The 17,408-nt window shown below is 39.1% G+C and overlaps 2 protein-coding genes across 7 annotated transcripts in view; both read right to left on the bottom strand.

The window, feature by feature from the left end:
* cacnb2a (calcium channel, voltage-dependent, beta 2a) overlaps positions 1-2,032 on the bottom strand; it is a 70,688-nt gene extending 68,656 nt beyond the window's left edge. Inside the window, exons 1-2 of one of the 2 annotated variants that reach the window (XM_085173405.1) lie at positions 1,564-2,032; positions 3-95 (exon numbers count right to left, since the gene is read on the bottom strand). In XM_085173405.1, the coding sequence (XP_085029531.1) occupies positions 3-95; positions 1,564-1,647 (177 nt within the window). In that variant the 5' untranslated portion in view covers positions 1,648-2,032. The remainder of the gene's footprint in view (positions 1-2; positions 96-1,563) is intronic. The other variant, XM_085173409.1, reaches the window with a different exon arrangement.
* A 4,520-nt stretch (positions 2,033-6,552) lies between these two features.
* On the bottom strand, positions 6,553-16,626 carry LOC146511522 (zinc transporter ZIP12-like). 5 transcript variants are annotated; one of them, XM_085173125.1, is made up of 13 exons: positions 16,364-16,626; positions 15,258-15,549; positions 14,260-14,580; positions 13,967-14,174; positions 12,788-12,951; positions 12,460-12,631; positions 11,981-12,153; positions 11,737-11,892; positions 11,479-11,553; positions 9,969-10,041; positions 9,655-9,813; positions 9,368-9,555; positions 6,553-7,861 (listed from the first exon to the last, which is right to left on the bottom strand). In XM_085173125.1, exons 2-13 carry the CDS (start codon positions 15,507-15,509, stop codon positions 7,733-7,735), a joined length of 2,070 nt encoding a protein of 689 aa, XP_085029251.1. In that variant the 5' UTR covers positions 15,510-15,549; positions 16,364-16,626; the 3' UTR covers positions 6,553-7,732. The 5 variants fall into 5 exon arrangements, with proteins under 5 accessions (XP_085029251.1, XP_085029250.1, XP_085029249.1 ...); XM_085173124.1 differs by having other exon boundaries at positions 15,999-16,626; XM_085173123.1 differs by having other exon boundaries at positions 15,258-15,553; positions 15,999-16,626.
* Between the last annotated feature and the right edge of the window lie 782 nt (positions 16,627-17,408).

Here is a 17,408-nt window from a genome sequence, read left to right on the forward strand (position 1 = left end):
ACCTGGCGAACAAGGCTGTTGGTTGTGGTGTCAGACGAGGTGCTTCCATCTGAGCCTTTAAAGCGACCTTTTCTCCGAGCTCCTTTGCTTTGAGACTTGAGACAACCAAAAAAGACAGGATAAAACTGTTTATGAGGAATCTTAAAATCTTAAATCTTAAAAGAATATACACAAGACCATGCAAACTAATACATTTTCCCCATAACAGATTTTAAGTTCATGTGCAAAAATGCATTCAGCAGAAAATAATATGAGACTCATAATAAGTCATTAATGTTTAGCAACAAATGCAGCAAATGTAGTTAGATCAATTTCATTATCAATATGTTTTCTCTATGAAATGTCAGATACAGCATTTGCCACTCCAAGTACAGGGTGAGATCTCAAAAAGGTTGTGTCTGACAAAGATTATCTGGGATTATGAAAGCGAATAGAGCAATTTTTAAGTCCCAACATTACAGCCTCTGTCTTCACTGATGAATTTCATTGCATAGTTGAGTGGAGTTGGTGAGTCATTTCCAGCATAAAATAATTTTTTATACCAAAGCATTCAGCCAGTATTATAGCCAGTATCAGCCAAGCACTGACTTCCACTGTTTCTTACTTATTACAGATTTGAGTGTTTTCACTTAAGGTGTAATGTTATGACGTGTTTCAGGAGGTTATGTAATCATGTAGGTAGACAGCTTATTTTTCAAAAGTGGCATCCTGGAAAAGTACTGCACGAAATACAAGAAATTCATTTCAAATCTGCTTTTTTTTTGTCCCCCTCAGTCGAGACCCCTGGACAAATACCCTAGGACCAAACAGAGATATCACTATACGTGTTAAATAAACCCACTTTACTCCACAGAGCAATTATATAATTATATATAATTTATTATCAATTTTTCATTATTTTACCTGCAGAAATACACAAAACCCGTTTTAACATGTTTTATACATTACAATGTTGTTAATACTGAAGGTACTATGTTTTTCTTTGAGACTTTACACTAGCTTTAAACTTAAATGCCGCTTACCTGCCACTAAAACAGCCAAAACACCCATACATGCTAAAGCACCTAGTACTTAGTTACTTTCGTTTTTACAGCAGTACTTTGAACAGAGTTATTTTTGCATTACACTCGTAAATATGTAATGTGGTAGAAATATGTAATTTCTACCACTGGCTTTACAATTGAAATACTTCCGGAAATATGAGTTAATTTGACGAGCGGCCAGGCTAGCTTACTTCAAAACGTCGTGATATTAAACTAATACGACATGTCAAACTATTTTCAGTCCCTGAACGTGAATATCCAAATTTCAAACCTGACCCACAAATAAGTAAAAACAAACAAACAAACCAAAAACAAATTAACAAAAAAATAAAGATTCGCCCTCGCGACTTACGAACCTCAATCAAAAACTTTAATGAGGCCACCTGCGCTCATCAGCACGCGCAAAGGAAGCGGACAGGTTGAGAGCAGGTGAGCTGTTTGACGTCTCTCGTGCAGTGCCAAGGTTTGAAGTGGCAGTTTAACAGGAACTGTCAGCTTTAATTAAAATGAATTAACTCACTTGTAACATGGGATGTTCCAGAGCGTCCATGTGTTTGTCCGGAGGTGTTTCTGCTCTGTTGGTTGGGCTAATGTTGACGACCATCACACCATTTGAAAAACGCGGATATTCGGTAAAACCTCTCTGGTTGTACAGATGCTCCAACTGTGCCCGAGACAAAAGCGCATTTTTACATAGTTGTGTTGAAGAGTTTAATGCTGCTCTTCAAGTTTGAGTCGAGTTAAAGGAGGAGCTTGTGCGAAAAATGGCTGTAGTTTTTCGCGAGTTCAAGATGATGGTGATGCTGTGAGTCGTCGGATATTATAGCCTTCAGCATCACAAAACCCCCTCATCAGTTCGCTCCTTCCTACACTAGCTGAGAGAGCTCTCCTGCTCCGTGAGCCCTCATCCAACGCCAACACCTCTCTGCCTCCTCACAGCGCAAAGGGATGAAAATGAATAGAAGCATGCAAACAGACATGAACACGACTGAAAAGCGTCAATTCAGAGCAACTTTGGTGATCAGAACTGAACAAGTGAGAGAAATCAGTCATAGCTACTGGGAGGTGTTTAAATCAACAAAATGATGCTTTTATTGTAATATAAACCTGATGTGGCCGCTCACAGGTGTTGGCACCAAAGTAGAGGTGCCACAGGGTGGTGGAGGTGATGGTGGGGACAAAGAGAGGGAAGCCAGAGGAAATAAGACTATTTTATCAGAAATGAATACAAAAACAAAACAACATACATGCAGCCCAAATACAGATAGTAAAATATGATAAATGTCTCAGCACAAGTAGTTAAAGTAAAATTACTCATGTCTAATGGCTCACTTCAGAATCATATACATGATAGATACTTCAATGATCTTTAATTTATTTAATAAATTATTGTATTGCAGCAGCACGATAAAGAGTAAAAACAGTACAGTCTAAAATAAATAAACCACATCGTTAAAGTAAAAGTGCCACAGGTGCATCGTGAGGGTCTTATACTGTGAGAGTGCAAAGATGTAACAGGAATTTTAACAGTGATAAAAAACAAAACAAAGAAAATAAAAATTAGGTTAATTTAAAGAAGAGTAAAAAAAAAGCCTAAAAACATATATATCATCATGTTATCATTTGGTGCAGGAAACCTGAAAATTGGAGCAGTGAGCCACAAGCTGACAGATGAATAATTCGTATTGGCAGTTAAGTACAGGCAGCATAGCTGGTAGATGAAAAAAAAGGGTGTTGCACTTGTTGACTATTTCATTATTGAATGAGCTCTTTTTATAAGTATGTCATTGTATATAAATATTTATAAAATAATTAATGTATTGTAAATACACTAAATTAATTATTTTATTAAAAATACCTCTCAGTTTCATATTTGATGACATACTTGTTCAGCCAGAAGTCCAAAATACAAATATATTGTTTCTAAAATAAACTTGGCACTTGGCAGTAAGAAAATCTTTGTTTCGTCGATTATTTCTTCCTGGTAATAAATCTTATACTGTTGGAAAGCCTGTTTATTTCCCCATCCATGATGCCACATTTGTGAGGAAAATGCATTTGTGGGTTGAGCAGCTGGGTTGAGTATTCTAATCTTATTCTAATATTGAGTCTTGTTTGGTGTTGTTTATTGGATTGGATGATTGAAGTCTGAAGGAATGAGCCATATTGGCCATTTAACAGTTCATCCAGTTAACAAACAGGGACATCAGTCCAATGTGAAAGAACCATACACAGCCACATCAGCCTGGCACCTCCTCCTCATGCTGGTCATCGGCTTGGTCACACACCGGTTTGGGATGGTGTCCGATTCTTCGGTGTGGTTGATAGTCTCTGATAAATCCTGTTCTGTGGGATGAGTGTCATCTTGGAGGATAGAGTTCAGTCCCAGACTCTGGAGATATGGGATTCCATTGTATGGTATGTTCCAGATTATCTGGGTAGAGAGCCGTCAGCCATATCATACTGGAGACTTTGACTGCAAAGCTGTAGAAGACTATTTACAGTTCCTAAATCCTGATAGGGTGGTGTTGTTTTCTTGGGACACTTATGTAGTGGCCTGTCTCAGAAATCCCCTCTTATCTGGAATATGCTCTTCTATTTGGAGATGGTACTGAGTGCATTCAAAAAAAATGCTGCAACTTGGTTTTGCAGAACACCAGCTTGAAGTTGCCCTGTGGCACAGGCCCTATCCACATTAGTCAATCATGGCATGCTTGGAGCAGACACCAATTTCAGCACATGGGGTACAAGAAGCTCAGAATAAGATATAGCAGATAGCAATCGCACAAGAAGGTTTTTGGCATTTGCAGAGAAGATTTGGCAAGTTTTTCATGGGCGCAACCCACAAATGAATTCTCCTTACAAATGCGGCATCATTTAAGGGAAAATGAACAGGGTTTCAAACACTATGAGATTTATTGCCAAGAAGAATTGTTACAGCAAGGAAATAATTGACCAAACAGAGAATTCCATACTTTTTGGGCTAAGTTTATTTTGAGAAAAGAAAGCAACAAACTTTCAGATTACAAAATTTCATGCATACCAAAGGAAAATCACCAGGTTTGTATTAAATGTATCTTTCATCTGTTTTCAGGCTTGAAATGAACTTTTATTTATCAAATGACCACAAAAAGAGGAAAATTAATAGAATCCTAGTAAGTAAGGTAATACAGACTTACACTGACAACACGCACTGGACACTTTGAAAGGTACACCTTTCAGACTTACCTTACTCTAAATGTGGTATGGTTGTTTGTGCTAGACAGGCTGATCTGAGTATTTCAGAAATGCTGATTTACTGGGATATTCCCACCTCTAGGGATTACAAATAGTGATCTAATTACGTGAAAATATCCAGTCAGCTGCAGTTCTCTGGGTGAAAATGCCTTGTAGATGTCAGAGGTCACAGGAGAATGGCCAGACTGCTTTGAGCTGATAAGAAGGCAACATTAAATGAATCACACATATAACCAAGGTATGCAGAGGAGGATCTCTGAATGACATTTCTGAACAACCTTGAAGTAAATGGGGTGAAGCAACAAAAGAACACACCGGCTAAGAACATACCGCAATTCACATGGCCTCAGCAAAACCAGACAACAGAAGGAAAGAAATAATTGCCTTGTCTGATGAGTCAAAATGATGTGCCATCTCACAAAGATCAGATCATCTAAAACTGGTTTATTGAACTTGATTATTAATTCTCTGCACTCTATTGTCCTGCATGGTCACCAAATCTCAGTTCAGTGGAAAACATTTAAGATGCAGTGAAAGGGAAGATTTGCATCATGGATGTGTAGCCGATAAATCCAACCCATCAAAAACCTTGGATTATAACAGATGCAACTTCAGGATATTTTCAGTGATAAACGTAAAGATTAATTCATAATTTCTACTTTTTATTTTTGGTGAAGTGTAGAAAGGTAACTTTTCTTATCGTTTCACCTGTATAAATGAGTCATTTGCTAAAACAAGGTAGTTTGTACCAGGTAAAGTGAAAGAAAGGAACTGCATCTACATTATATCATGAACTTTGCAATCTCGCACTCATGGTATAGTGTCTCCTGTAAAACCATGCTGGTGCTGAAGAATGCTATCCTCAAAAGACTTTAGAGAGCCCTGAAGTTGTTATTCATTATTGCCCTCTAGTGGTTTCATGTGCATTTGCATTTTAAAGGAGAACCGTAAGAACTGTATATAATAAGTTATGTGGGAGCAATTTTTATAAACACTGATGCAAAAAAAGGCGATGGCCATGGTGGTGGATGCACTCTGAGTGTCTCACGTGTACCAAGACTTTATAAAACAAAAACATTTTCTTGCTAAAAACTAGAGATTCATATTTTAGACCAGTTATGTATACTGTTATATCAGGACACAATGAGGTTATTTTTGAGGTAAAGGTTCATTTTAGCAATGATTTCCAAAGAAAAAACATTAAGTGAAAAATGTACATCTAAACAGTGGTAACAGTGCAGGTTTGTCTGGTTATTATTATTATATGTTTCTTTTGTCTTTGTGTATTTAACATCCTAAGGTATTAAACTGCCTTGTTGTGATATTTTGAGTTTTTTTTTGTTTTGTTTGTTTTTTAGCAACATTTGTAAAAACAAATTTGTACCTAAGAAGAAAAAAAAAGATTGGTGGAATCAGTATATGTGAGTTAAAGCCAGTTTTTAAGGTGCTAATATGTATAAAAACTAAAGTATTTCCCTCACTGTGTGGCAACTATATGTTGGTGTGTTTTTGTGTCACAACAAAAACAGGTAGGAAGAATTGTTTTCAATCAGATCCATTTCAATCAAAGGGAAAAATATTTTTATGTTTCCTGTTCTCTGTCTCTCTAGTAGCTTTTTCCCATTGTTTGTGTGTTCTCCTGCCCTGATGACCCCCCGCAGCTGAGCTCTTCTTCTGAGAGGTCTCTGCTGAGCAAGTGAGAATACTCAGTGTTCAAACCAGCATGGCCCAAATAAAAGCACTTCCTCCATCCATCCTGGCAACATTTACCTTGAAAACATGAGCATGCCAAAAAAAAAATGCCTCTGTGGTGCAAAAGAGCAGATTTACGCACAAACGAGTAGGCCTGGAGCTTTCCTGGAAGTGCTGAAGAGGCTGAGATTTTTAAAATAACAGCAAAATTGCTAGAATAAGAGAAAATTCAATGGGCTTCCTCCTATTGTCTGAACATTTCTCGGGAAGTCACAGTAAATGGTGTCAGCTCTTTCTGCCATGATAGCCAAATAATCTCATGACACTGTTTATGGAAATGACTTTGCAGTTAGATAATAAGCCCAGAATGGCAAATTAACATAATCAGCATAAAAGAAACTAATCCCTCGCACAAATAAAGTAAATGCTCGACAGCTGTTTGCTCAAATTTTACAGAAATATGTTGATGCTGAGAGCACCAGAATTTAATCACAGCAAGCTGATTAAAGGAAAGAAAAAATCCATTTTTAAGCCCACTCGCTCTTTCAGTATCACAAATCCAATTTTATGTACAAATAAGTTGATTTGCCATGTTTCATTTATTTCATTGTGCTTATGTATTCATCACATTCCCATCTTCCTCCACCTCCTTCTGCGAGCCCACTCTGACTGGTAAAGAGCGTGTGCTCTGTGTGGGTCGGATCGCTGCGGAGTTTCTGTCTTGCACAGCGATGAGCGTTAGTCATCCAGGTTGGTGGATGAAGAGAACAAGTAGCTCAGGTGGGTGGAAGTGCCCTCATATTGGATCACAGAGAGGCCTCAAAAAACAAAGAACAATGCCTCTGAGATGAGAAGCAGAAGCGGAGCAACGTTTTTCAAAATAGGGCTTCAAAAATAACTGTAAATGATACCAGCTTGTGCCTGACAAAGAGGCATAAATCCTTTTCTTTGTTCCTAATATTAGTTTCTCATCAAGCCAATTAGTTTGTGTATATTTAGAAGTCGCCCAAACACACAGGAAATTATGCGGAATTCCTGAAAAGCACAACTCTTTATAATTTCGTGTATAGCATGCAAAAAAATAAATAAAGGAATTAATTAGAAATACATTGAATGGAGACTCAAAGGGATTATCTTTCAATGGGACAATATTGTTGAAGAGCAATACTGAAAAACTTTAGTGCTACTTTTAATTGGAATTAAGTGTACAAATTTAAAACCATCTGTGTTTTCCCATATGATTTGGAAATTGGATGTGGCTATTACAAGCTCATCAAGTAAAATGTCCCTCAAATCATCTGCATCATTATGTCAACAACACCCAAATTAATCTATTAATTTTCCAGTTAAAATTTCCATCAGTTTAAAGGCAATGGACAAAAATAAATAAAAAAGTTAATAAAAAAGGGAGCTTTACAATATACTCTTGATCATTGAATTTGATTGTCTGAGGCAGCATGAACAACAGATGGTGCTACCAAAAAGGCAATGAAACTAGACATTTAGAGTCCATATACAGGCACACACACTGTACCTAACATACAAAAATAAATCATCAAGTATAAAAAAAGACAGGCTTCGTACCACAGTACATATATCTGATCCATTGTTGAGACTACAACATCATCGGCAATAATTATTCAAATCTACTGGTTGCACATGCTAAGAGATGATAACAAGCCAGTTAATGGAAATTTAAAACTCTAGTACGACTGGGGATTTGTTTTGGCTCAACCCTGTGAGGAATATGCACACTGCATTTAAAATTTGAGTTCATGTTCAAAGAGCGCGAGCAACAAAAGGCAGGCCCAACCCAACAGGAGACCGAGGTTCTGGAGGAAAAACATGAGGCACGGTCTGTCGGTCTTTACTCGATTCATCTCTGGAAGCTGATGAAAGAGAGAAAATAAGAGTAAGCGAGTAAGCCTTCAGCAGCTTGGCAGAAATACAGGGTAGGGCTGGCATTATCCTCTAGTTTTCGTACTACCAAATAACCTCGTGAAAATAACAGTCAGCGATTTTCCCATCGCTCAGTACTTTCCAACTGTACTACTTAAGGTTTAAATCTTAAACCAGAATTTACAAGCACGCTAAGCACTCCATGACGCTGTTCTGAAGCACAGCTGGACTTTGAGCTTCTTGATGCTGAGGTCAGCTTACTACTAGTTTAACAGGTAAAACTTTTTGTTAATCACACAAATTAGTGTGTTAGTACTTTGTAAAATAATACAGTGCACAGCTCAGGTTGATGGGAGTGCCGTTATTTTTGCAGGCATTTGGACACGTACAAATGCCGGCAAACTGATGACAGACAATCCTGAGAGACACATAGCATGAAAACAGGTTGATATACACACACCCCTAAAAACGGGGTGGGGTTGGCTCAGTTTTTGGTTCCTGATGGTCTCTTGGAGATTGGAGTAATTTTATGTGCAATTTTTCATGGTCTGCAAAAGCTGTAATTCTCAGCTGTTGCTGCTGCTGGCCAGTTTTCCATTGGTTTAGTTTCTGCTAAAACAATATTTGAACTTGAATTTGAATTTAGTAGTGGCATTAGAACACATTTCATGACTCTTTAAAGACTCCTGCTGGTGAAAATGCACTAATTTAACCAAAGTAATATCACCTATTTGTTTAGTATTTTGACTGTTTTTGTTTAGATTAGATTGAAGTTATTAGCTAACACTAGCAAGACTGAAACAATAAGCTATAGGGGTGCAATGCTACAGTATTAGCCTTAGCACACATGCTAATGCTAATAGCAAATAAGGAAATGACTTTCACTCACTAAAACTATAACACAAAGCTTTTCGACTGGCCATACCACACAGTAACAATCTTATTCACATTATTAAATCTAAAATCATATTTATATATTTTTTTATAAAGAGCAACACAGACGTGACAATTTTTTTTGTACAAAAACCACAACAATGTAATCTATCATTGAAGTTAAATGTTTGGAAGTCTATGGGAATTTGGAGCCATCATCTTGAATGAACTGCATTTTTAAACACTGTCCTAGCTGGAGTTTTAGAGCCAGCCTCCAAAGTTTCTGCTTGAGATCATTGGATCAGTTTAATGTTTTGTAAAGTGTTACTCAAACTGGAGTTCAAAAGTGCATTTAAGGGGGACTATTGATACATTGAGGCACTAGTTATTACTGCACCAGGACAGAGGATCACTGAAAGTAAATTATGTCACCCAGTGCATCTGTTTGGGTCATTCACATTTGGGATTTTTTTTTTCTTTACTGTTTTTGAACAACAATAAAGTTTTATGGTAGAGACAAATGGATTACACCGTAGGTTCTGACCTTTTACAGGATTTGTTGTCAACATGAAATGGCTAATAAAGAATGTCACAAGCCATGTGCTTCACAAAACCTGGCTTACCATTTCCACCAATGACAAATAGAGAAAAATCCCAGCAGTGACAGAAAAGATCCACTGCTGCACTTCTGTCTCTGAAGAAACAAAAAGTCCGATGTAGAGCCCCATGAAGGCTGTCAGAGCGCTGAGAAAGTTCATTAGCACAGCAGTCTTCACTGAGAGTCCAGAGCTGAGCAGCACTGCAAAGTCCCCTTGGAGACAAAAAGCATACAAGATAAGTCAGCCAGTCAAGGAGAATAGTTTCCAAAAGATAACAAAGTCATCCAAATGAAAACACAGTGACCTCTCACCCATCTCATGTGGAATCTCGTGACACAGGATGGCCACAGTGGTCGCCATTCCAGTCTCAGATGAAGAGGAGAAAGCTGCCCCAATAACCAGGCCATCAGCAAAGTTATGAAGACTGTCTCCCACAATTACCATCACAGCCAGCAGAGAAACCCCTTGTCCTGGGAACACAAAGAGGGCCTGTGTCAACAAACTCATCCTCAAACTGTAACAATTCCTCTGTCGTGCCAGGCAACTAATTACAAAGCACAACTCATTCATCTGCGTGTGATGGCGCAGCTCATTTAAAAAACAAGAAAAAAGAAGTTTAGCTTACTAGGATTTGAAGGACGCCTTGTGTTTGCATGCTCAGGAGAAATTTCTGTACACGCCAAGTCATCCACGGGTCCCTGCAAGATAGACATACCTGTTAACACCACAGATTCTTGAACACTTTTAGCCTTTGATTAAAGAGAGAATTGTAGAATAGTTGTCAAATACATGAGACTTTCTAACAGGAGATACATGAGACTTACTATCCAAAACAGGAAAACGGTCTACAGTGATAGACTTTAACTTTAGTAGTAGTTATGCTGCCTTTAACGTTAATATCAAGACGTTATTCAGAAGTTGTTCCAAGTTATTTCCACAACACAATAAGTTTGCCATTTGCAAACAATATTACTTTCAATGTCTTTGAAATTGCATATCAGTAATGTACAATATGAAAACCAGTGGCCCTGAGACAGAATCTTGGGGAACCCCACACAACAGATTTCAGTTTTGATTTTGTAGCATTTGCCTGGTAAACTGATTCCAGTTTTCAAGATAAGTGTTCCTACCAAAGATAATGCCAAACCTATATATAACCCCATATGTGCATAGTTTGTTAAGTTAAAGGTTATGATCAACTGTATCAATTTTTCTAACTAAAAATACTCCCACAACATATTCTTTGTTTTCAATAGCAGTTGTTACTGTATCTGTGAAGCCAATGAAAGTGTGTGTTGTGGTTCTTTTGGGTCTAAATCCATACTGTACCTTATAGTACTCTGGAAGTAGAGAGATGGGCCTATAGTTTATGAGGAGATGTTTATCTCCAGGTTTACATATTGGCACATCCTTTGCAACTGGTATCTTTTCAGGAAATAAACCATATATAATGACAAATTACAAATGTGGGTAAATGGTTTCTAAATCCATATTCGTTAGGCTTTCCATGTGAGGGATCTACTCTCTGAGACCTGTTTGTGTATTTAAAAGGATCAAGTCCTGAGGTATTAAACTGTCTTTGCACAATTCAACAGCATGAAGTGATTGCTGAATGATTTAATACTTCTCATTCTCCAGCATCCTACATGTTCTGTTTCTTTACTCCCTCCTACACCACTAATCATTTTGTTATATAAGAGCAGTGTGGAAATTTTGGTGAATTTCAGTCAATTTTTGATTAAGAATTTGGGGGAATTAATATTAAATAAAGTGTGATGATAGATGGGATCAGGATTATGCCAAATCTTTGTACGACCCCTCAACTTGTGTGGTGAATACCATTCTCTAGCACAACACTTGCTGCTTTCTTGGAGGCGTAATGGGGGAGTGAAGCATGACTGGGGTGAATGAAATTATTTTCACTTAAATAGGTCTCCTGTGTTACAGTGTTAGCGTACACATTTCATCAATGTGTTGACATGAGCAGAATTGCCTTACTATAGTCACAGCTGTGTGTTTTATCACTAAATAAATAACATGGATGGGTATAGGAATGAAAATTTACCTGCGAAGAACAGTCTTTTTATTAAAACAAAGCAAAAAAACTGTTCACTGTGACTCGTGACTGGACTCACCAGCTGTATTGTGGAGATAGACTTGCCTCTCTGTGAGTGACCATTGCAGTTCAAGGAAAGGTCACCGCCATGACCCTGCACGCAAAAGAAATTCATGAGATCAGTTGCTCAACATGCACAGTCATAGAAATGTGTTTCTGCTTTTGCAAGACCCTTAAATGTTTAAGATCAGCCTGTGATGCACTGCTTCTGAGTAACTTTCTCAGATTCATCTTTTTTGTCATTAAATTGATAAAGGCTACAAAACAAAAGCCTTACATGACTATGAGAAGGGACTAAAAAGGAGAATAGTTTTTCAATGAGGAAAAAGCTGTAAATCCCAGCAATCACTCCCGAGATCTTCCACAAATAATCTTTTTCTTCATCATAGTCCTCATCACCATGATTGTGTGTGCTGTGATGGAGGCCAAGGATCTGCAAAGTAGGCAGAGAGGAAACAATTTACTCCACACTCAAGCTATGTGTGTGGTGGGTTATAGTGGACGGTGCTGTGACCTTGTACCTGTGGTATGAGGTGCAAGAGAGCGTCTCCTGACAGGGTTCCCACTGCCAGACCAACAAACAGCTGCAGGATTAGTGAGTAGGTTTCTTGGCAGGAGTTGAAGAAGATCAGACAGATACCAAACATGGAGCCCACCGTGATGAGAAAGACAGCAGCTGTGCTGTAGCCATACTCTGCAGGAAGGAGACAGCTTTGCATAAAACACCAAACCAAAAATGTAGTAAAGAACAAGTGATTTATTATGTCTGGCCTCAGAGGCAAGTGCAGCTGATTCAGCCTCTGCAAGCCACTTTGCAACCCGCCTTAACCTCAGCTCATCCGTACACTGCTATTTATGCTATTTCTAACTTAGTCAATGTTATGTTCATTGCTGGTAAGAATTGCAACTATTGGTGTGTTTTATTTAGCTGAAACTATAGCATGTTGTATTTATTACAACGTTGGTTTGCAAAGAGAAACAATCAGGTAAAGCGCCTTACTCTCGAGAGCTGTGGGCAGAGACCCTCTTGTTTGTTGCTCTTCAGGCTCACAGGCATTGCCTAGCAACTGCTGAATGATGGCTGGGCAAATTTGTCTGAAGTGTTCCTTGGAAATCGGCAAATGAGGATCCAGAGCAAAAATATCCACCAGCTGATTGGCTGAAAAACATACCTGATTGGAATAAAAAGAAAAGGCAAATTTGGAGGTGAGTAGGAGGTATTTCAAATCAAGTCTCACTGTGCCTGAATGAAGTTTTTCATTCAGTGTTTTATGATTTTCAGTACTTTTTGTTTGTCATAACCCAATCAAATATTTATCTCACCATACCTGTGCCCAGTCACTGTTTATTCCTTCAATTTCGTGGTTGCAGCTATCTTGCAAATCCCTAGCCACCTTCTTTGAACCTACTATGATGCCTCGTCTCTTCCTGTTGCGAGAGTGCATCCCTCCTTCCCGTCCTACTCCCAGCTGACGAAGCAACTCCTTTAGGTCTAAACAGATAAATGCAACACAATATATCAGGGGTCAGTGCTTTAAACCAACATTTCTTTATTCATCGCTTAAAAAGACAAATAAAAACATGGGGACAAACTGTTTTGAAATCAAGTACATCAGTCATTTCTTGGTGTGACTGAACCTCAAATTAACCTGCATTTTTTTACTGTCATGAAATAATTTTAACAATTTTCATATGTGTAAGTATAGTTTTATAGTACTGCCTTTGATGCAGTATTTGAGCATCTAGTCTCAAGATAATCGGTTCCCTCTTGGAGCACGTCTGTTAAGAGGACTTACAAAAAACAAAGAACAGCTAAAGCCTCTATTATTGTTCAGTAATCTTGTGATAATCATTAACTGTATAAGATTGATGGACATAGCTTCCTGCATTCTTTCTAATAGCCAGCAGGGGGAGAATCTGGAAAAGTAGTATGATGCTTTATCACCTTAGTGAACACTTTCCTGATGACTTATTTAAAATAGTATGATGTATGTGATGGTCTCCTTTAGAGTAAAAAAGAAGCAGGATGTGTTTTAGGACAGGCATCCTCTGTGATTGACTCGTCACTCCCTTAAGGGTGTGCAATATTTCCCAGTGTCTCAGTCAGATCCAACCCAGTATCGTGATTCGTGGCTTTAAAGCTGTAATGGCTTCACAGTGGAACTTCATGTACCAATAGGTAAGGTCATGGTGGCTATGACCATATTTTATATAGAGTCTTTAATATGAACAATGGATCCACTGGCTGTTGCTAGTAGAAAGTGTTTGAATTGTCCCACTTGTGCCTTCAATCAGGCAGTGGTTATATTCACATAGTGGGTAAACCAGCTGGTGAACAAAACCATATTTAAAATCTAAGGTGTCCTTTTCTCAGGCTGAAAATGGAGCTAAAACGAGAGCATGTGTTGTACAAAGCTAATGTTGCTTTGCATTTGATGTTTCTATAGGTAATGGTGTGTGGCTGTGGTCTGGAAGGAAAATATACAAACATGCTCTTTTGAACTCACCCATAATCTGCAGGTTACTTGTGCAGTTAAGAGAATGAAAGATATAATCTGTAAAGAAGGCAGGAGGTGGCAGGTTTCTCTTTCTGAAACAGTGGCCTTGGAGAATATGGCTAATGATGGCTGCGGCCACTCTGGGAACAGCAGATGTACCAGCACCTGGATTTCCCTTAACATCAGCATCTTCCAAGAGATGAGCTGCATCGATGCACTGTGGTATGGAAAAACTGAATTATTTATATGCAGGCGTAAACACGGTAAAAAAAAGATATATCTGTCAGAAAATGCTCTCTCACTTGGGAACTTGAGGGTATATGGTGGCTGGATGGCTCATAGTGTTGGTTGATGACCTGCAGGATGCTTTCTGTTTCATTGGATGAAAGGAAGCTGTTGTCTTCAGCTGGATGTAAGTTAGTGAGGGCCAGAAGATAGAACTGAAAGTTCCCAGATGAGGAGGAAAAGGAAGAAGGAGGGGGGGCAGCATTTGACACACACAGGTCTTGCAAGTTAATTATATAGTACAGCAGGACAGTTGAGATCTGCTGGTAGTTCTCCTCAGTGAGGACATCCTTCCCATCATCCTTCAGCACGGAGAGGGCTATGTCTGGTGTCAGGCACTGTAACAAGGACAGGACCGATTAAAAATAATAATTATATATATATATTTTTTAATACGTTTTATTTAAAGGAAGTTGAAAAAATCTAGGTCATGCTGACTTTTGAAAGATGTTGTGTTGATAACAGCACTACTTTTTCTCTGCACACAATGTTCTGTTCTATGCTTCTTGGAAAAGAAGCGGTTGAGACCAATTAACCCCACATGCAGGTTGCAAAAGTTTGAGAGAGTGAGTGAAGCACTGTTTCTTCTGGGAAAGAGATGGATTTTCATTGAAGAAAGATAAAAGCTACTCTCTTAATGACTAAATCTTTATTTAAAAGTTTGACGCAGACATCCTTATCTTCCACATCATGCTGCTCTGTTGTATCTTAATTGCCCCTGGGGGATAAATAAAGTCTTTCTGATTCTGATAATCACACTGTCAGCCCAGCTGCACAAGCATGTGTAGTACGTCTAAATCCACTCTGTAGAGTTTATTATGTCAAACGGAGGGATGTTTAAAGCCATGAATGCTCAGTGCAGGTCAAGGACTTAAGCCTCCACATCCACTCACATTCCAGCCATAACAAACATTTTTCCTGCTGTGTGTTCAGGAAAAGCATTATTGCCCTTGCTCAGTTTAGCATTTAGTGACATTTTAGTGATAAAACATTTTAAGACAGGTGTAAGCATTACCTTCTCACACATGTCCTGAGAGCTGCCCGTCCGCTCTGTGCAGCGCACTGCCTGGAGAAGTGTGGTGATCAGTACACTGGTTCTGTTCTTCTGGAGTTGAGTCTTGTTGTCTGGCCCCACGGGCAAATTCAAGGACCTGAGAGCCTCCTGCAGGTATCCCTGCTCCTGCCCTTTCACTTCCAGCATTCTCCCAAGAGGACAAAAATACAGCAGTAGCAGCAGCAAACACCAAGTACTGCTCATGAAGTACATGTTCCTACCAAGGTCGTCAAACTCCCTCACACTCCCAGGACTGGCTAGGGGTTTGAGATGACAAGAAAGTGATACACGGAAAACAAGAAAACACAGAGAGAGAACTGTATCAAGGTGAATGATGGCAGAAGGCTACTAAGAAAGGCAGTGATGTTTTCTAGACAAGGGAGGTGCTAATAATAGGCACAATTGATCTGACGTGAACTGGACGGTTCGGAGGTGAACCGGTCCTTACAGTGCCGAATGGTCAGTAAAAGCCTGGGCCCCTCAGTCCATAACAAAAGGATTAGTGCAGGCAAGTGAAAGAGAGCACAGGGGCAGGGAGACGGGGGCATGAGGGGGAGACTGTAGACAACATAATTAGTACTGTGGAAAAATAGGGACCGGGGAGAAGCTGTTAGAAATGTAAAGAAATAGCTCAAACAGAGCCACATCTGAGATATCTCCTCTTAAGCAGTGGGTACGTGGCACAGAGGCGGACACGGTTACCTTTTTGATTTATATCTCAGTTTTTAGAGCAGTCCATGGATTGAATCGTTTTCCTAATTTAGCAGCTTCAGTTGTAAAAGAGAAAGGGAGAAGGTGATGTGAGTGAGTGCATGTGGTGTGATGATCATAAGCACTCCATGTTTAAGCACCAGCGACGCTCATATCTAAGGTTTTCATATTATGCATGATCTCTGAGTAATCAAGGCTCATCCATGCACTGCAAAACACGCTAAGCTTCCCAGCATCCTCCTACACTGGAAACCCTGCAGGTCGATTCGACCCGGCAACAAGAGCACATAGTTTATTGTTTAAAAATTCCTGTAAGCTACAATAACACCTGAGAGAGGACAGATGAAAAAGCTTACCCGATGTACCAGGCCTATGCCGTTCTCCACTCTGCTCCAATCAGCTGCTGTGACGAGGTCTGTTTTCCTCCTAGGGTGAAGGTTTTCCTGGTAGGGCAGACCAAAGATCCAGAGCTTGTTTGGGGAGAATGTTTGGGCATTGGTGCTGCCGGTAAAACCCTCTTATGAGAAGTGAGTAAGCTCCTGAGGATTAGCTGCGACAGCCTTGGAGTGCTGTAGTTACCATGGAGAGTGCTGCCTCATTTTCAACAATAAGGTGATGGTGGGGGGCTGGCCTCTAGCAGGGGTGACTGAATGGCTGAAGCCTGATGGAGTAATACTTAAAAAGCTCCCTTAGGAAAAAAGGTTTATGCATAAATAGACTGCTTTGCTGTGTTTCTCTCTCTTTCTGTATTTTTTCTGTCTCTCTACATCATATATTTTCTTTTCTATCAATACATATCACATCCCTACCAAGAAAAATCCATAAAAGTTTCAATTCATGCTCTTAATCCAGTCACTGTGAGCATCTATACTGCCAGAAAAAACAGGTGCAATGCAGGCTATGAAAAAAGAAACATCGTTCTTGGCTGTGACAGCAAAGTGCTCACACTTATGCACGCCGTGTCTCGTGTATAAGATGGACAAACAAAAGCCATTTTCAAAAGTTTCTTTAGATTTGTAGATAGAGGCAAGCAGAGAGTTTTCCTGACCTTTCTAATGCAGAACAACATCTTCAATGTAGCGTTAATGATATCCTGGTTGTGCTCGATAAATTAAAAAAGAACAAGGGTGTTTGCTCAGGAGGGACTCGTGAAATGATCTGGCAGCTTTTTAATAGCTTTTTATATAAAACGGGTATGTCAAACTCATTTCACATTCCAGGGCCACAAACAGCCCACTTTGTAAAATCCCTGTGTTTGTCAGGGTGAAGAAGTTTAAGTATACATTTAATCCCAATCTTAGTATTAGAAAAAGAAGTTAGTGCAATTAATCTGTCTCAGATTTTCTATATGTTATAGGTAATGAAAGAAATCTGTCAGCATGACTCTTAAATTAAAACTGT

Source organism: Neolamprologus multifasciatus, chromosome 9 (assembly GCF_963576455.1).
Source record: "Neolamprologus multifasciatus chromosome 9, fNeoMul1.2, whole genome shotgun sequence".
NCBI classification, from domain to species: Eukaryota; Metazoa; Chordata; class Actinopteri; order Cichliformes; family Cichlidae; genus Neolamprologus; species Neolamprologus multifasciatus.